The 20,871-nt window shown below is 42.9% G+C and overlaps 1 protein-coding gene across 5 annotated transcripts in view; it reads right to left on the reverse strand.

Moving 5' to 3' along the window:
* EPHB3 (EPH receptor B3) overlaps positions 1-20,871 on the reverse strand; it is a 155,777-nt gene that overhangs the window by 92,039 nt on the left and 42,867 nt on the right. For 4 of the 5 annotated variants that reach the window (XM_089508728.1, XM_089508725.1, XM_089508729.1 and 1 more), the window contains exons 1-2: positions 9,185-9,688; positions 4,434-5,106 (exon numbers count right to left, since the gene is read on the reverse strand). In XM_089508728.1, coding sequence (XP_089364854.1) covers positions 4,434-5,106; positions 9,185-9,364 — 853 coding nt within the window. In that variant the 5' untranslated portion in view covers positions 9,365-9,688. Of the gene's footprint in view, positions 1-4,433; positions 5,107-9,184; positions 9,689-20,871 lie in introns of those variants that run through there. The other variant, XM_089508727.1, reaches the window with a different exon arrangement.

The raw sequence follows: 20,871 nt of genomic DNA on the forward strand, positions 1-20,871 counted from the left end.
ATCTGCAATATCAGTATGCAAAGGGATCAACAAGATTCCTTTGCACATTGATAGCAAGCTATGGTAAGCCCAGTAGAGAGAGTGACCTCCTTCAAACCGACACTCTCCAGATGTCTTGGATGACAAACTTCCAGGATCCCACAGCCAGTCTCCGGAGAACACTAGGTTGGGAAAAGATGGGTCTACTATCAGCTGTTGGTCATGACAGCCAAACTGACCCTCCAGAAAAATAGATGCTGTTTACCTCTATATGCAAGATTCTGGAAACAAACAGGAAGCATTTCTTTTACATCTTTCTCCCATGTTTCCACAGGGATGTGAGTTAGTTTATTTTTGGAGAAGGAATAGAGTTCCCAATGGATGTCTTGGTCTTGATCCTACAAGACAGTTCTTATGTTCTTACCTCACCTGCCTAGCTTTTGTACTCCCAAGAACAACATGGTAAAAAAAGCACAATGGGAAAACACAGGTAATCTTACATTATTTACCTGTGACATGACCCAGTGGGATCACATTCACTCAAGCTCAGCTTCTTAGAAGTTCTCTTCCTAAAAATACCTGGCAGGCACTACAGGTAAAGTATGGCAGTCTCAAGAGCCAAATCCTTACTAATTTTTGTCACTGCAGTCTGCCCTACAGGCATCTTGTTTCTCTCCCCTTGCCAACACGGGTCCCTGTGACTGATGGATATAGGAGTCCTAGCATGCCTGTTCCTGAAGGCTCAGAGAAAAAGTCACAAGTTAACAACAGACATAAAATATCTGGCTGGCTGGAAAAATATAATAAAACCCATTTCTCTATTAGGAACTTTAGGATCAACCAAATTATATCTTCTGGAAGTTCAGCAGTAGCTGGCTGCTGTCCAGTTCTCACACAAACAATGGGCACACTTGGTATCCTTGGGTACAACACAGAGTCAACATCAGTTCCTCATTTGTAAAAGCAGAACTCTCCCGAGTTTGAATTTGATGAGGAAATCATCTATGAAAAACGTCTGTTAACAGATAATGGAAAAAATAAAGATAAAACCCACACAGACAAGCTAATTCCAAGCCCACTAGAAATGTGAAGGCACTTTTCAAGCTGAGAATGTCTGCTGTGACTAACATCATCATTCCCCTCCCCCCCATATGATTTTTTTAACACCTTTGTCTGATGAAGAAGCCAGTGGAGTTTTGAAAATTTGCAACATGTATTTTGTGCATTTTGGTTTGCCCAGCAAAGGTATCACAGCTTTGTGGATTTGGGGTGTTATACGGAGACTGCAGTCAAGAGATAAGAATATCAGAAATGGGAAGGACAGCCATGAAAGAGCTAGTAAAGATTTGAAAAACTAAAGTTTATAAAGGGCTCTAAGAATCATCCAAGCCATTGTATTCCCCATCACTATGTATGGATATGAGAACTGGAGAGTTAAAAAAGTGGACAAAAGGAAAATCAACTCAATTGAGATATAGTGCTGAAGAAGAATGCTGAGGATATCATGAACCACCAGAAAGACAAACAAATGGGTCCTTAAACAGATCAAGCCAGAAATACCCCTAGAACGGGGATGTAGCCAGGATTTTGGGAAGGGGGGGGGGGGTCCAGACTAAGTGCCACCATTATAATGGGGCTTCAGTGCGGTGGCGCGGCAGCACACACCATTCATTTTATCTAACGGAAGGGGGGGGGGGTCCGGACCCCAAGACCCCCCCCCCCCTTGGCTACGTCCCTGCCTAGAAGCCAAGATTAATCAAATTGAGGCTTTCGTACTTTGGCCATATCATGGGAAGACACGACTCATTAGAAAAGACAATAATGCTGGGAATGGTTGAGGGTAGCAGAAAGAGAGGAAGACCACACACCAGATGGTTAGACTAATTTTGGGAAATCATGGGTATGAATCTACAAGAATTAAGCAGATCAGTAGAGGACAGGGAGTCTTGGAGATGTCTCATGCGCAGGATCATAGAGTAGAAGACAACTCAAAGGAGGTTAACAACACTTCCAACTCTAAGACTCTATGATTCCAACACGGCTACCCCTGGATATACAATTGAATGGATTTCCTTTTCTCTGTCTTTACCAAACCATCCTTCCTCTCTAAACATCAGATCATTGGGGCGGGAGGGGGGGGGCATCTTGAGCACTGTGGAAACCATCCTGCACAAGAGCATGAGAAGATGCAGTAGTTTAGGTACTACATTTATATTTATGATATATGGTGTGTGTCAGGGGACAACAAGCTTACACTCACAAGCTGGCTTCTCCAGCTCCCCCTCTGAGCTATTTCCTTCTTCATGGCTGGCTGCTCTTTGATGTCCATGCACCCCAGCAGTGTCAATACCACAGGCTTCTTTTGATTCAGAATCAATTGGATTTACACTTCAGGAGATCACCTCCAGGAGCTGAAACAAGTGTTCCAGGACCAGAAAGTGGTATGGGGGGGGGGGGGGATGAAGCTGGAGGTGTTGGAGTGTCTTCCAAAGAGGAGAGATGGCTTAGGCAAGAAAAATGAGAGATACAGCTTCCAGAGGTTTCTTTGGCTACCTGCTAGACTTTCAAACACACGCCAGACATCCAAGTCACAAAAAGATATTAGCTGGACGAGGCCTGTGTAAACCTTGGAGGCTTTAATGCTTTCAGGCACAGATCCAGAAACACAGATATTTTTAATTTTAAAGCTAAAGTGTCAGGAGGTCAGGCTCGAAGAGGAGCTGGCGTTTGTGAGCTGTCATTTTCATACACACAGAGAAGCCCCTAGAAGCGAGATCCGGGGCACCTTTCCAGAGTACAGTTCAAGGTGCTGGTTTTGATCATATAAAGCCCTGAACAGCAGTATGGACTTTAAATGCCTTAAAAGGCTGAGGCCTCTGCTTCCCTTCTACCATGATCTTTAATAATGGAAGACAGAGATGAAGAGTGTGAAGAAAATGCCATTCCCTTCTCTATGAAGCCTCCTGGGCTAGATTCCATATATCCAAAACTGGGTGGCTTTGTTTTCTAAGACAGAGCTTCTCTGTAGAATTGAACCTGGGCAGCTCTTGGTTCATTCACTAATTTTTTTGGAGATTTTTCTACCTTTCTACCAATCCACGGTAGCCAGTAAACCATAAAAACTGCATGTTTTATCATCTAAATCACCATAATCTAAAATACACAAGACAGATCATAATACAACTGTTGTAACAATCCCAAAATCTTTAGAAATTCTTCACTGGTTGTTATTTTAAAACCTACAATTATATGCTGAGACAAGTTTATCTTAGTAAGGAATTTTGTAAGATTTGGGCTAACTCAGAAAAGGTCCTGCTCCATTCCGTCCGTCCATCTACAAACGAATTCTTTCCAATGAGGAGGGTGTAAGTAGACTTTCCATAGTGGATAGAGTAGCCAGGCATTCCTTATTGTCAGGATGCTGGCAGTTGTTCCTTATTATGAGAGATGTCCCCTATCTGAGGGTTGGAAAGCTTTTCCTTTTATATAGACTGAACAAGGTGTCCCCAAAAGTCACGTATTTTGAGGTATGGACCTTTCGTAACAAAAGAAATGTGTGCACCGTGTAATTTATGAGGATAGCATGTTGATTCTATAGAGAAACACACTGTTAAGTTAACTGAAATCAATACTTTTTGGTAGAATACCAAGTTGTTAATAGTTAAATGACTTCAATTGTCCCTTATTGCTGTTTTGAAAACCTGGAAACACTAAAAATTGATCTTTGTGAAACTATTATAATATGCAGGCCCTGAAGCTGAAAGATTAAACAAGAGAATGACTGGCCACTTAGAATTGGCAACCGGTGAACTCTACCAGACTCTATCTGTCCCTCCTGTCTCTGAGACTGCTATTGCCCTTTAACTCTTCCTGTCTTTGACAGTAGTTTCCAGGTCTCAAACTGCAAGCAAGCCCATCCAGCATCTCATGAAAACCTAGTGGCAAGGACTGAAAAAATGGTAGATGCATCATAAACACAGGGCGAAGGTGAAGTGAAGAAATAAACTTAGGTGACAAGCTATAAAGTACAGATTTTTTTTAAAAAAAGGTTATTCTCTTTTGGACTACAACTTCCCAGAGGGTGTGTCTACACAGTGGAAATAAAGGAGCTTGACACTACTTTCACTGTCATGTCTCAATGCTACAGAATTCTGGGATTTGTAGTTTTGTGAGATATTTAGCCTTCCCTGTCAGAAAGCTCTGGTGCCTCACCAAACTAAAAATCCCAGAATTCCATAGCACTGAGCAATGGGAGTTAAAGTGATGTCAAACTGTTTTATTTCTGCAGTGTGGTAGCAATGAGAATCTCCCAACCAGCTGCTGGATCTATCTCCCCATGGATGGAGGAGATAGATGGGTTCTGCACCAGCACAGTCTCCCAGCCTTAGGCAGTGGGCCTGGCTCTCTCTTCACAGATTCCACTCAAATGCTCCGAAACACAGACTACCACTTACCTTGGCATTGAGTCTCCTTCATGGCTGGAGCGTACCCAGCAGCACAGGTACATGCTCCCACTGGTACCATCCATTCCCCATCACCATTGCAGTAGAGTTTTAAGGGCACTGATACTTCCACTGCATTGGGGATACAGGTCCCCGGAGCAATCACCAAGGAGGTCGGCTCTGCTCCAGTCAAGGTCTCAGGGAAAACAGCAAAGCCCGCAATGGTACTGGAACACTTCTTGTAAAAGGCGCGGACAGAGATGAGTGACATACAAGCCCCCAGGTCTTGGAAAGCCAAGTAAAAGCCGTTCTTGGAAAGGGGCCCAAAGCTGCGAACTTTGGTATTCATCCGTCCAGATTCTAACTTGGAAAAACTCTCATCGGGGGCAATTGTATCCACTTTGATGTAAGGGTTTTCCATCCAGGAGGGGCTAGAGGCAGAAGCGGAGTCGGTGTCTGATTCATAATAGAAAAGATTGAAGGTCTCTTTGCAAGAGCCCGGAATGTTAGGGATGCTGTTGCAGTCGCGCACCGTGAATTTCAGCTCCACGTAAACGCGCTGGACGTCGTGCCGCTGGATGAACTGAGTCCGAAGCCAGTTGTTTTGGTGGGCTTCCCGTACATTGCATACCTGGTATGTTCGGATGGGGTTCATGGCTTCATCGTAGCCACTGACTTCTTCCCACTGCACAAAGTTATATGGAAAGTTTGTATTACATGGATGGATTCAAAAGAGATAGACAGACAAAGACAGACAGGGGGTAGTATGGAAAGGGAAGGGCAAACTGAATCTGGAACCTAGAAGGAACTTCTTGACAGTAAGAGCAGTTTGGCAATGGAATCAATTGCCTAAACAAAAGGAGATGTCTCCTTCTCTTGATGTCTTCAAAAAGAAGATGGACAGCTACATGCTCTATCTTGAGAGCCTGCACTGAGCCAGGGTTGATGGCTCATGAGGCCATCTTCCAACTCTATGATTCTATGACATTAAGAAATGTCACTGAAATTCACTACCCAGGCGCTTTCCTCTGGACACAGAAGATGCAAGGAGGGAAGATGTGCCTTATATAATAGCTGGGGAACCTGCACCCTTTTCAGATGTTCCTGAAGTCCTCTTTCCTCTGAGCTTAGCCATTCAACTTTGCGTAACTCCTCTTACTTTGCAAAACATATCTTGTATATATTTTTTTCATTACTGTATGAATTTTGGTTTTCTGTGTCATGCTTGGAGTGAATATAACACAACATCTTCACATCTGGCCACTGGAAATCTACCTTAGCCAAGCCTTCTGACATTTCGGAACAGCTATTCTACTAAGAACCCAAACATTTTTAATCCTTCCTCTGCTGTAGATCACTGGCTGTGTCAATTTATCATCCATAAAACTTGTGCTGTTTATTGTGTCAGTTAAGACTTTTAAAACAGAAAGTTTTAAAAGAACAGGCTAGGGGGTGCTGTGTTATTACAATGGAACTGTTTCTGAGAGCTTTGTATCTTATTAATAGCATTTTATTCTTTTATCTTTAGGAGTAGATTATTTTAATACTGTAAATAGTTTAATTCTATTTTAATATTCACCTTTTGTATGTTTCTAATTGCATTGTTGTTTCATATTGTGAGCCACTTTGAATCCCACAGTGGGATACAAACAACAACAGCATCTCTGCCATAAGGGCTAGAAACCTGAGTTTCCCTCTCTGTAATATTAAATCTGAGATCCTTAGAATACCACATTTATTCACTCACTACTAAACCTTGTGTGCTCTTATACAGAGTCAAATCAGAGCTTGGAAAAATGATTACTGTACTAAAAATCTCAGAATCCTCTAGTCACGACCAGCAGGATTTGGACTGCAAATCCCAGAAACCCCACAAAGATTACTGGCCAGAGGATTCTGGTTGTGACAATTAAAAATTAAATTTTCCAATCTCTTGATACTATCCCACATGGCTTCAAAAACTATGGCTCTTTCTAGCACTGTCAGAATCTCTTCAGCTGAAACTTTTTCCAAACTTGATCTCTAACATTCTTTGAGTGGAGAAAGCAGAAGTGAACCTGGGACATTATACTTGCACAAGCCTGTGCTCCACCGCAGACAGAAGGGCCCTCCCCTATTAAATTAATACTAATACCCATTACACACAAGATTAGCTGCAAAGGCAGGAGCACACAAGCCTTGAAGAGCAAGCAGGGTGAAATTAAACACTAAACCTGCATAGGCATCAATTAGCAATCTTGGCACAGTCTCAAGCCAATGAAAACGAGGTTCCAAGTGAAGATTATGTGAACATGGGCAACCTTTGTCACTTAGTGTCAGTTTTCACTTTGCAGTTTGTTTGTTTTTTTTCTTCTTTTCTAAAAGAACAAGTCCTACCCTAATCCTAGAACAATTTTGGAGCAGTGTGGAAGGTGAAAGAGATTTTCTATTAATGTGCCCAGTCACAACTCTATTACGGAGAGCAAAACCTGCACATTGAAGCTTTATGGGTTTTTTCCCAGGGTGGAGCTGGAATGGAGGGTAAAAAGGGATCAATCTTATTGCGTTCATATATGGCACAGATAAACCTTAAAGGGTTTTCTAGCTAAAGCAAAGAAGGAAAGAAGAAGAAACTTTCATCAAGTTGCACTGGCCCATTTTTGCAGTTTAGTTGGCCCTCCATATCAACAGATTGTTTATCCACAGATGCAAGCATCCACAGCTTGAAAATATTTTCAAAAAATATAAATTCCAAAAGGTAAAGCTTGATTTTGTTATTTTATGTAACAGACACCATGTTATTATGCCACTGTATTTGACAGGACTTGAACATCCATGGATTTTGATATCCACAGGTGGTATTGGAAAAAAAATCTTAAGAGATACCAAGGGCCCACTGTAATTCAGTCAATAAAGTTATTAATGAAAGCATAACTCAATAATATTAGCAATATAAGTAGGAGAGCAATCCATACCAGCAAGGTAGATTTCGATGTGGCAAAGAAGGACAATCAAGGACATGCCACACCACCTTCTTTTATTGTTCCTTAGTTACAAAAATGCCCATTATGATAACTGTTACAAGCTTGTGTCTCTATCTGCATCTTTACTATAGATGTATTCCTGGGAGAAGGTATGCAGTGTATGTTTGCATACTCTCTGCAAAAAGTGTAGTGCATTGCACATGCAGCCTCCTACACATGGGATCTCTGAAAGTGAGGGCAAGGCCAGTCTGTGCATGGACAGAGAGTGGGTTTCACTCTCACTAGGTCCCAAAGGGTTCTTATTCTGGATTGTCTCATTATTGGGGTTTTGAGATAAATGGGGCAAAATCAGGCCACTAGAAGCCAAGATGACTAAACTGAGGCAGCTGTACTTTGGACATATCATGAGATGTTGTGACTTAATGGAAAAAATAACAATGGCGGGTTACAAACCGCCACTTGGACATCCTCAGGACGTCCCAGTTTAAAAAGGGGCGTCTCTTCCAGACGCCCCTCTTTCTGTTACGGACTCTGTCTGTAACAACCAGCGGCAGCTGTTCCACACTGCCGCCGCCATCTTGACGTAACGGACGCTGTGCGTCCGCACGTTGCGCGGCACTAATGACGTCGTGAGTGCGCCATTGGCGCCTCGCGACGTCATGAGCGCAATGCCAGAAGAAGCTCCATTTTGGAGCTTCTTTTTTGCTCCGTAAGGGAGCCGCGCGGTTTGGCTGCGGCGGCTCCCCTGCGGAGCAAACAGCAGCGCCGGGAGACCGCCGCAAAGCGGCGGTTTGTAATGCCTCCCCGAATGGTAAAGTGGAAGGCAGTAGGAAAAGAGAAAAGATATTTGCAACACTGGAGTAGGGCTGTGGATGACTGGGACTCATGGAGGTGTCTTATTCATAGGATCATCATAAGGCAATGTCAACTTGATGGGAAACAAGAATGAAAACTGGAGACAACCTTTGGTTAAATAAAAGAGTAGGTTTATAGTTAAATAAAAGGGGAAGTTTCAACAGCTGTTAGTTGTTACTTCATTGCACGACAAGCAAAACTTAATGAAATTTCCTCTTCTATACAACCATTGAAGGTACAGGAATTCTCTCTCTGGCAACCTTATTAACAACAAAGGTCTCTTCAGTTTTCCCATTGGACCCTGTGTGTATTAGGAACATTAATTAATATTTTGATACTGACTGTTATCAGAATATTCAGAATTTGGATTAAGAATACAGTGGGCATGCTGACAGGTCTAGCAATTTGCAGATTCAACTGCCCATGGATTGCCACAACCCATATTATTCAAAGGCAATGTATGCACATGGATGCACTGACATATCTGTGTACATATCACCACCATTAAATAATATGGGGTACAACCATCCATATTTTTCCCATCTGTGCACTCACCCCAGAATGGGACCTCAGCGGATGGGAAGGGTGCACTGTGTTAATGAACAATATTAATGTATATTAAGAGTGAAGCAGAAGTTGTTTGGATACATTCCTTCTACCTCCTTGTAAAAGCTACATTTTGCACATTTTTAATTTACACTTTTTTCCTTTCCTAAATAGCATCTGGAATTAGTGGATCTTCTTGGGCTACTCTCTACTTGCCCCCTTCCATCTGGACTGCTGAAATGTTTTGCAGTTGTGCACGGTGAATTTGAGAAATCTGTGAAATTGAGGAAGTTTGGATGGAGCAAGATGATATTTAAAAGAGGTAACATTATATCTTCCTCCCCATTTCAGGCTTTAACCTCCCATTCTGCCTCTTCTCTAGAAAATATAAATTCTTACCCCAGTCTCAGGATGAGCTGTCCATGCTAACTCAGATGTCACCAGCTTTGTATCCATCAGTGTTTCTAGAGAGAAAAAAGCAGGAGGGGGAGAAAAGGCATTAAGATCATTGTTCTGCACAACAAAATGAAAAAGACAATTCAGTTTCTGGAAAAAACAATAAAAGGGGTTGAAGCTCATACCCTGATCAATATCCTTATCTGTAATAGGGAAAGCGGTGGGAGTATAAGCATACTTCAGCTAACAAAACTGCTGATAAAGAAGTTCCTTTTCACAAAGTCTTTTTATGCTCTTAGACTCCCTTTCCTCCTCGCTCTTGTCCTTTACCTAGGTGCAAGAATTTTAGCAGCATCGGTATTGGGAGGATGATGAAGAAATAGACTTTAAATGTGAATTGACAGTGTCTGCAGTGAACAATGCAATAAAACTTGAATACAGAAAGAATGGGAGTTTACTCTAGCCGATTCTACTTGTAGCTTTGTCTATCTGCCTACAACAGGCAACTCAACAACAAAACAGCCAGAAAACAGAAGAGTAGACAAGCCTGTCTCACCAGAAGCATGTTGCAAAAGGACAGATTTATAGATCAAAATGGTAATCATAAGAAAAGTAGAGGCTGGTGAAAGAAAAAGTCATCTCTGGATGCATCTGGGAAAAAGCTTATGCATGTTCTCTAGGAGGTTCAATGTGTTTTTGTTTTTTTGTTTTTTAACAGTAGACCCTTTGGATCTGCGGGCTCTGGATCCACAAATTCAGTCGATTGCAGATTATGACACCCCATGTTATTAAATGGCAGCAACCTGAACACAGACACACAAGCGTGCATGCGAACATCATTGCCTCTTAATAATATGAGAGAAGGTCATCCACATGTTTTGGTATCCATGCAGGGATCTAGAATTGAACCCCTGTGGATCCAAAGAGCTTACTCTACTTATTCAAAGCCTTCCTGACTTGGCTGTTCCATTTTGCATGGACATATTGTCAGTTTTGCATAAAATGTTTCCTGAAACATGTTGAACCACTCTTTCTTTTAATGATGTTGGAACTGATTTCTATTCCCCCCCCCCCCCATTTTTTCTGCTTTAGTATCAAATTATCTGTTAAAGGAATGCTAAGGAATGCATTAACTGAGATATACCTGTGTATTGTGAAGTAGGCATGCACACTATTAAGCACTCGTGGATTTATGCCTTAAGTCAGAAACAGGATGCCTGACTCTAGTGAGCCAAGTGATTAGGGAAAAGTACTTTGTATGTGATTAGGGGTACATGAGTTCTACAGTGACAAAAGCAAGCCCTGGGCCTTCAAGAAAGAAGAACTTCAAAGTGTTCTTGCTTGCACATTTGGTGCACTAGGCAAGCCCTGAAGAAACATCTCCAAGAAAGAGAAACACAAAGAACAGGCAATGGAAGCCAGGTTGCAAGATAAGGGTCTAAGTTACAGCTGAACACCACAGTTGGAAGAATTAATTGTCTTTTTTTTCTGCAATGTGATCATCAGAATTTTATATGTTTGGGCAAGCTGAGTATCTTTCATTCTCAGGGTGCTCCAGACAAAATTCCTGACCATTTGCCATATTCAGCTGCGGCTCATGGAAGATGAGTCTAAATTACTTTGAGAACCTTAGCTGAACCATTATTGTAAACAAACCACCACTACCACTAAACATGAAATTAGAAGGATCCCATCCCTCTCTTTGGTGCAGAGGAAAGTCAGTAAAGGCTGCCCCATCTCTCCACTCCTATCCTCCCACACTTTGGTGGGACTGAAGTGTTATTTACAGTGGCTGTGAGTAAAAAGGCCCTTTTCCCATGACAAGGGTGGTGCAGAACTGGAGCAGGTTTATCCAGCAGTGGCAGAACAGGAGGCTGCTTTTTTCTTCCCTTCCCTGCATTGCTCCCTTGTGTTTTCAAGGGGGGGGGGGGGAGATAATTTGACCGTCTGGCCAACATTCCAGCAGCAGATTAGCAGCCAAACCTCCCCGTCAGCATTCCCCAAAGAGCCTCCCAAGTCCCAACCTCAGCCTTTGGGGGTGAAGAGAATGTGTGTACATGCTCTGGGAAACTACACAGAGAGAGTTTATTTGGGAAGCTGTCGGGTTCGCAACCACAGAAGGCTGACCCCCAGAGCAATGTGGGGCCATTCTACGGTCCACCCAAAGTATGTCTCAAAGATTGAGAAATAAATCACACTGAGCCAAACACTGACATGTTGACAATATGCAGAAGAGGTTCAGGATGAACCGGGACCAGCAATGAAACAGCTGAGTAGCCACAGCAGTTTGGGACACAATTAGGGTGACCTGATGTCTTAACCGAAAAGGAGGACCAGGCACAGTAAAATGGGTGGACAATCAAGAAAAATGTAAGACATTACAAAACAAAAGCTAAAAAAAATCAAAACCCTCATATAAATTCATGCTTCTTGGTCATGCTCAAAATAGAGAACATTTTGGAATTCCTCCTAAACAGAAGGTTGAAATGAAGGACGTGTCCTGGAAAAGGACGACATTGAGTCACCCTGGACACAGCTCTGGACATTTTGAACCTGTTAGGTCTGTCCATTTGTCCCTCCCCCAGTTTGGCCATTATTCTGTTTGGATGCTACATGACCCAAACCCAGTGGCATCACTAGCTAAGCTGTCACCTGGTGTGAATGGTATCACCCAGGAAGGACACTCATTCACCCCTCCTGCCGCTCCGTCACAGGGCTTCCTCCCCAGGTTGAAAGCCTGGGGATGGAGTAGTCAGGAAGGGCACGTGTTCACTCCTCCTGCACTGAAGTGCAAGCAGGGCCCAACTGTGTGTCACCCTTCCTCTGGGGTGTCACCCAGTGTGGGCCGCATCCCCTAGTGATTCCACTACACAAATCCCAGTCCTGGTGCAAACAGTCTGGACAACGTCTGGCACCAGGCGTTATCCAGTGTTATATCAGAACGAGAGTATAACACCCTTAACATGAATCTTAAAAATGAACTCTTACTCCAGATCCTCTGGGAAGATCTGTAGCCCTCTGGTCCTGCACCAGGGCAGCTGTCTGCACAGGCATCCAACTGAGCTGACCTGCACATCTGCTAATGGCACCAATTGCTTGTTCTAAGGTCAAAACAAGGTGCACAATCATGTGATTATCACTGGGTGGATCAGCAATACACCCGTGCAGAAAGCCATCCCAGCATGGGAACAGAGGGCCAGGGAATGGGGGCAGGCCACAACATCTCCAGGACCAGGATACTGTGGTTGCCTCCAAAATATTCTGGAGCGTGCAGACACGTCCTCATTTGCAAGGAGTAGGACAACGGCATTTTCACAGCTATTGCTTAAATGACTATTGTTTATTTGTTGCACTTATAACCTACCTTTCTCCCAAAATGGGAGACTATGTATAGAATACCCCAAGAGATATCATGTGAGACTGAGGAGGGTAAAAGGAGGCTGCTTGTGGAGCTTGGTATTGCATTCTTTTATATATCCACAATCTTCTGAGACCAAAGTTCTGCAACAATTCTGTCCAATATGGCAAAAACATCCTGTTTGCACCACAATGGACAAAACTCAAAGTTGTGGTGATACCAGATCTTGCTCTTCCTTCCAGCGCACACTTAATGGAGTTGGTAATACAGCTTGAGACTTTCTCATCTGAAACACGTAGGGCCAGAGGTGTGTTTTTATTTACAGTACTTTGGCATACCTACATTTGCATATATGTCCATGGTGAGATATCTTGGAGATGAGACCCAGGTCTAAACACAAAATTCATTTCTGTTTCATATATACCTTATACACATTTCATGCAGTTTTTAAAAAAATAATTTTGGGTATGACAAAGTTTGTGTACATTGCACCACGAGAAAGCAAATGTATCACTATCTCAGCCACCCATTAAAACGTTTTGGATTTTGGAGTATTTTAGATTTTGGAATTCTGGATAATACAGGGACTGAACCTGTATTTCAACTGTTGGTTTTATGTGTTTTTCACTGTTTTATATTTTAGTGTGCTGTACCCCACTTCAAGTGTGGAGGAGAGGCAGGAAATAAAAATATATAATAATTATTATTACTATTATCAACAACAATAAAACCCAGCAAAAGCCAATTTGAGAGTATGTATACAAAAAGCACCATCTAACACCAACTGGGAAAAGCAAGGCTTGTGATCTGCATTGTAATTTATTTATTTCAAGGATTTATGTATATCCTGCCTTTCTCCCATAGTGGGGTCCAACCCCAATGTAGATTTCCAGCATCTCTCAAAACTGACCCAAATTACTTTCGTCCCCCCCCCCCCCGCCCAATCTCAAATTCTGCTCCTGAGAGACTTGTTTGCCATTTAAACATAATTCCACCCCAACAGACTCGATCAGGGGGGTTATGGGCAAGGGCTTGCAGGATCTTGGCATGGCAATTCTCAAGCCATTATAGGCTGAGTATCCCTTATCTGAAAAGCTTGGGATCAGAAATGTTTTGGATTTCAGATTCCCCCCCCCCCCACAGATTTTGAAATATTTGATGTAGAGATGTATACATAAATAAAAGATGATACATAAAATAGTTTATTTTGCAAAAATGTACTCAGAGGGACATGTGCCTTAGCTCTGGCCAAGATCTCATCCTGGGTTTAAAAGAATTGCTAACTGAGACTGTCTCGCCAATGAGACAAAAGGTGTTACTCCGCCAGCACCATACCCAACAAACATCTGCCATTTTGTAAACAGCAATTTTGTTTCAAGCTGCGGTTACTTCTCGAAAGGAGCCTAGCACAACAAGATAGGCCCAATCTGTTCGCAGAAGCACTCCTTAATAATTACAACACAGACCATCATTTAGCAGGGAAGTCACTACACAGCTTATTTAGCATGGCGTTTAATCCAGCCCTGGAATTGGCATCCTGCTATCTGTGTAAACAAACCCTTTTCCAAAGTCATCTTGCAATGCATCTTTGAAGTACGCTCAGAAGAAACAGCAGACACGAACTGAACTTTTTACAGCTTACTTTATATTCTTGTACTCTCCCACCACTGCCACATACACAAGAACTGGGTTTTCAGTTTCAGTCCAAATGCATCCGAGGAAGTAGAATTAAGTCTACAAAAGTTCATGCTGCCAATTTCTTTCTTTCAGATAGTCTCAAAGGTGCTACAAGATCGCTTTACATAATGGGCTTTCAGTGTTCATGAATCCATAATACAGCCCCAGGTTTAGAATTAGTAATCCATCACACTAAGGAGGAAAGAGAGTGGCATGTCTAAAGCCAACTAACCAGTTTCCTGTCAGGAAGGAGATGCAAGGCAACTGTGTCCTGGCTCACAGCTCAACCTCTTAACTGCTGCTATCCTGCTGCTTCCAGAGACAGTAAGGAGAGAGATTTGACACTTGTGTGTTGGTGCAGCTCCTTCTGTCTCAAACAGTCTGATCAATATTTCTTTACTGAAAGTTAGGCTGCATCTTTGCTGTTGTCTGCCTTCAAGACATTCCTGACTGATGGCAAACCTAAGCTGAAACAATCATTGGGTTTTCTTGGCAAGATTTGTTCAGATAAGGTATGCCATTGCCAGTCCCTGAGGCTGAGAGCATGTGGCCTGGCCAAGGTCACCCAGTTGATTTCATGGCTGAGCTGGGAATTGAACCCTGGTCTCCAGGGTTGTAATCCAATATTCAAACCACTATGCCATCTGGACCCATTTCAAACTGGCTTTAGAGCGGGATATAGAGTTGAGACTGCCATGGTCGCCTTAGTCGATGATCTCCGTCTGGGCATCGACAGGGGAAGTGTGACCTTGTTGGTGCTCTTGGGCATTTCAGCGGCTTTCGATACCATCGACCATGGTATCCTTCTGGAACGCCTGAGGGAGTTGGGTATCGGGGGCACTGCGCTCCAGTGGTTCCGTTCCTATCTCTCAGGCAGATTCCAGATGGTGCAGTTGGGGGACACTTGCTCCTCTAAGAGGGAACTGACATCTGGTGTCCCTCAGGGAGCTTTTTTGTCCCCCACCTTGTTTAACATTTACATGAAACCACTGGGAGAGATCATCCGGAGACACGGGGCGCGGTGTTATCAGTATGCTGATGACACCCAGATATGTTTCTCTGTGCCCCCGACTGATGCAGTGACTAAGGATAGGGTCTCTCCTCTGAACGCTTGCCTGGAGTCGGTAATGGGCTGGATGAGGGAAAACAAACTCAGTCTGAATCCAGAGAAAACGGAAGTACTTGTGATAGGTTCCCCAGGCCCAGGGAAGGAAATTTATCCACCTGTCCTGAACGGGGTCACACTTCCCCTGAAGGACAAAGTTCGCAGTTTAGGAGTACTTCTGGACTCATCCCTGAAATTGACATCTCAAGTGGATGCGATGGTCAGAAGTGCTTGCTATCAACTTTGGTTGATACGCCAACTGTGACCCTACCTGGGCCAAAGAGGTTACATGCTCTGGTAACCTCTCGCTTAGATTTCTGTAATGCGCTCTACATGGGGCAACCCTTGTACCAAGCCCAGAAGCTTCAGCTAGTACAGAATATGGCAGCCAGATTGGTCACTGGTGTGTCCAGGTTTGACCATATAACACCTATCCTGAAAGATCTGCACTGGCTTCCGAGCGCAATACAAGGTGTTGGTTATTACCTATAAAGCCCTACATGGCTTGGGCCCGAGTTACTTGAGGGACCGCATCTCCCCATATAATCCACCCCGCACACTCAGAACAAGCGGGAAGAACTTGCTGGAAATTCCACCTTCTAAAAATGTTACTACATCCCAGATGGCCTTCTCAGTAGCGGCCCCACAAATCTGGAACAGTCTTCCCGAGGAGCTCCGCCTTATTACCCCCCTGGAAACATTAAAAAAGAGGCTTAAAACCTTCCTCTTCTGTCAAGCCTTCCCCTCTGGAAAATGAAGTTGTGTATTTTGATCCCATCGACTCTCTGCTCACCCTATTGAATGACTGTTTCAGATTTGTATAGACTATATTGTGTTACTGGTTTTTATCTATTTTTATGATGTGTTTGTAACTGGTTTTAATTTTGTGTAAACCACTTTGATCTTTTGGAAAAGTGGTATACAGTTGGCCCTTCTTATACACAGATTTTTTATATACAGATTTAAGCATACACGGTTTGAAAATGTTCCAAAAAAGTATAAATTTACCTTGATTTTCCATTTTTTATAAGGGACACTATTTTGCTATGTCATTATATGTAATGGGACTTGAGCATACACGGATTTTGTTATACACAGGGGATCTTGGAACCAAACCCCAGCGTACTGTATAAATAAAAATTATTATTATTATTATTATTATTATTATTATTATTATTATTCTGGCTGCCTGGCTGCATCTACATTGTAGAATTAATGTAGCTTGACACCGCTTTAACTGTCATGGTTCAATGCTATGGACAGGTAAGTAAGCAATTGAGAGCCAGCATAGCGTATTGGTTTGAACACTGGATTAGGATTCTGTAGACTAGGGTTCGAATCCCCTCTTGTCCATGGAAATCCACTGGGTGACTTGGGCAAGTCATAGAAATGACAAAGGTAAACCCCTCTGAACATTTTTTCCCCCGAGGAAACTCCATGGCCTTTGGGGCGCCGTAAGTCAGAAATGACTTGAAAGGAACACAATAAATGCAAGGCCAACTGTCAAGCAGCTAATATTTCCTTGATGGAGAGACAGCATGGCATAGTGATTTGAGCATAGGACTACAACTCTGGAGATCAAGATTCAATTCCCTGCTTGGCCATGAAACCCACCAAGTGACCTTGGGGAAGTCACGTGCTCTCAGCCTCAGGGGAAGGCAATGAGAAACCTCCTTTGAGCAAATCGTGCCAAGAAAACCTCATGCTAGGGTCACCTTAGGGTAGCCACAAGTTGGAAATGACTTGAAGGCACCCAATAACAATAACAAACTCTTGGTCCCTACTATTGCAACTGTAAATCTTAAAATTTTAAGGATTGCACTACCCTGCCTTTATTCTACCCGGTGGCAGAAACTGCTGGTTAAATTTTGCTGGCCAACTTGTTTTGCGTCACTCACACCTGAGGCACAGGAGCCAGAAGGACTTTGTCCTGGGGGAGCTAACATACTGAACCAGGAGAAAACTCAAAAAAATGTTGAAGCCTCTCCTCCGCCTTGCCTCCCTTTCCAGTGTGTCTCCAACGGGTGAAGGCAACACATGCACACAGAAGAGATCACAACCCTCTCAGGAAATGCCCTTCTCAGAGGTGTGTACAGCCAGAATGTGGTGATCCATGACAGATGCTTCATCCTGACAGGAGATGCGCTCTCTGAATCTTGATTTTGTCAGATTATACAAGCTCACCTGAAAGACAGATGCTGAGCAAGGAAGCACAAGGCTGCAGAGTGAGCTAAAAATAAAAAATAAAAATAACCCTGCTATCCTTACAGTAATTAGAAAACTCAATGAGCAGTCAACCGCACACTCATTGGAAAGCTGGAAAAGGAAAAGAAGGAAAGGTCGAGGATCTCGTTCAGCTACTTCATACTTAGGAGGGAGGAGACACAAACAGAACAGAGAAATAAATGCTAGGTCCATTGTAATACTGAGAATGGGGATGGCCCCAAAGGTTGCCAACTGATCATTTTTGGGCAAGGCTCTTTTGGCTTTAGGAGCAAGGATGAAATCCCAACTTTGAATCTCCTTCCTAGCATGAGTACACTTTCAACTTTACATCTAAAATAGGAGGGGGATACTTGAAATACTTTGGGGGGTCCTGAGGAGATGTAGATCTCTGCGGTGATGCAATACCGGATCATTGTTCCCACTATGTTTCTGTTTCTGAATCTCTCCATGGCATTTTAACCTTGTTGCCATTCACACTTGCCACTGTTTCGGAGGCATCTCCATTTCTGGGAACCATGCAGCGCAATCCGAATCGATTTGACAGCTTACTCACACTGCCAAAGATGCAGATCATTCTGGCTCTTTTAAAAAGATGTGCTTAAGGACCTGGTGTCAAATACTTTTCTGTCGTCCCCACCCCACCCCACCCCCCACCCGGCAAACTGCACCAAGTGAAGTCAGGGCAAGTAGGAACACCACAAAGATAACCCTATTTCACACAGGGTTATTTTCATAGTGTGAATGCCCCCTTTCTGTATGTGTGGAGTCATTTCTGATTTATGGCCATTCTAAGGGGAACCTATCATGGTGTTTTGTTGGCAAGATTTGTTCATAGGTGGTTTGCCATTGCCTTCCCCTGAGGCTGAGGGGATGTGGTTTGGCCAAGATCCCCCAGTGAGTTTCATAGCCAAAATGAGAATTGAACATTTTGCCGCTTCTCCGTGGCCTGGAAAAGTGCCGGGTTAGAGCCGCAGGGGCTGCCAGTAAGGCTGCCCTGGCTCCAACCTGTCAAGAAAAGGGGCGGTTGCAGACCACCCCTTTTCTACCATCTGACCCCGCCTATGAATATCAGCAAAGTCCAAAGGTCCCTCCTCACATCTTGTCTAATTCTTAGGACTGGAATGCAAGGAGCTTTCTCCACTCTTCCCTAATTGCATTTTTAATGCCTTGATGCATATTTTATGTTGCTTTTGGACACCGTTTGTGTAATGTTTATGTAAGATGTGTTGCATGTGTGGTGTGTGTGTGTATTTAAGAACACCACCACAAAATTGGCAGGGTAACTCAAGCACTTGTGGGTCAGGCAGCAGCTCAAGAAATAGGCACTGCAAACATCTACATAACAATTGGAAATATTTTTCGGGGAGATAAAAAGATCTGTCTGATCTTGGTTCTTAGATGGGAGACCACTAACAAATACCAGGTTGGAAAGAAAGGCACTGTCCAAACCATCATTGAATACTCCTTGCCTAAGAAAACCCTATTAAATTCATGAGGTCACCCATAAGTCAACAGGCGACTTAAAGGCACACACACACACACACACACACACCATTAGTTCATAAAAAGCTCCTTTAAATACCCACCTTTTTTGCATTTACTCCTTGCTGGAGCTACACTAGTATTTCAAAAATTAATAAAACATTACAGTTTCTTGTTGATGCACAAAAGGATGCCAATCAACCAGGGACCACAGACTTAATGTGGTGGTACAATGTAGCCAATAAAACTGGACATACAAATATTCATGGTATCCACTGGGGTTTGGTTCCAAGACCCCAATGGATACCAAAATCCATGTATGCTCAAGTCCCATTAAATATAATGGCATAGTAAAATAGTGTACCTTCTATAAAATGGCAAAATCAAGGTTTGCTTTTTGGAATTTATATTTTTTGGAATACTTTCAAACTATGGATGGTTGAATCCGTGGATAAAAAAATCCATTGACAAGGAGATACAACTACAGATCACTCAACCAATTCGAAGCAAGAGTTCCCTTCCCAGGATCCTCTTCCCAGGCCCTATTTCCAAAATTATGAAAAAAGCAGTGCTTATTCTATGGAAGACAAAATACGCTTTCAAAAGCACCTTCCTCCAAACCCACCAATTTCAACTCAGATCTACCAAAATGAATATATATCAAGTCCTCGGGGGAAATTTACAAGTTGCTTCTTTCAACAGTGATTTGACCGTTTCGTAAAGGTACTTGTGAAGCATGTTACAATTGTCAGTTTTGCCTTGATTAATTGTAACATGTGCATGTTTTACACACACATAACTAGGAAACCCTCTGAATTTGTACCTTTCCTGGCAGTATGAAATACAAAGTAGCCCTTGGAGACACTTTGGCAAAAGTCAATGAATTCTGAGATTCTACAGTGTCAAATGGAAAGAAATTACACATTTCGTATACGATTTCAGACATTTAGACAACTACTTTTTAAAAATAAAATAATGGACAAAGTAATATTATTCAACACTGGAATGGAAAAAAAATGTGTAGGGGTATACTCTATGCAAAAGAAGCAGACTTCTATGCCATGTCTATGTGTATTATCGTCTTAGGCAAAAACTGGATCAATACACTAATTATAACTATATCCTATTAGTAGAGTAAATTTGGCTCTGGGTAGGGTTGCCATAAGGCAGGACCTCCAAACTGGGACAAATGTAGGACAAATGTAGGGCCACATTTTCAAATGTAGGACACGTTTTTTAAAAAATGGAGGACACATGAAAAAATTGATAATTTTTTTTAAAATGTTAATATAAATGCATGTTTCTTAGGCATGCTCAAAATGGAGGACATTTTGGCATTATTCCAAGACAGAAGGCTGAAATGTACTTCTCTTTCTGGCCAAACACCCCCCCCCCCGCCAATTCTACAAGAACATTTCCCACTCCCAAGCAGGCATAGCATTTAAAGACCACAGGCAGTCCCTTGTGCCATTGCAAACTACATTTCCCACTTCCAAGCAGGCATAGCATTTACAAGATCACAGGCAGTCCCTTGTGCCATTGCAACCTACATTTCCCACTTCCAAGCAGGCATAGCATTTACAAGATCACAGGCAGTCCCTTGTGCCATTGCAAACTACATTTCCCACTTCCAAGCAGGCATAGCATTTGCAAGATCACAGGCAGTCCCTTGTGCCACTGCAAACTACATTTCCCACTCCCAAGCCTTCTTAGCAATTCCCCCCTTCCTCCTTTTCCTTGCCCCCTCCAACCCCCCCAAACCCCTCGCCCCCTCTTTTTCCCAGGTATATCTCAACTTAGGAGGGATTTATGGGACAGATCCAAAGCCTTTTTTCTTTTCTA

The sequence above is a fragment of the Sceloporus occidentalis genome, unplaced genomic scaffold, assembly GCF_023333645.1.
Source record: "Sceloporus occidentalis isolate IW3139 unplaced genomic scaffold, rSceOcc1.0.p SCAF_2, whole genome shotgun sequence".
NCBI lineage: Eukaryota > Metazoa > Chordata > Lepidosauria > Squamata > Phrynosomatidae > Sceloporus > Sceloporus occidentalis.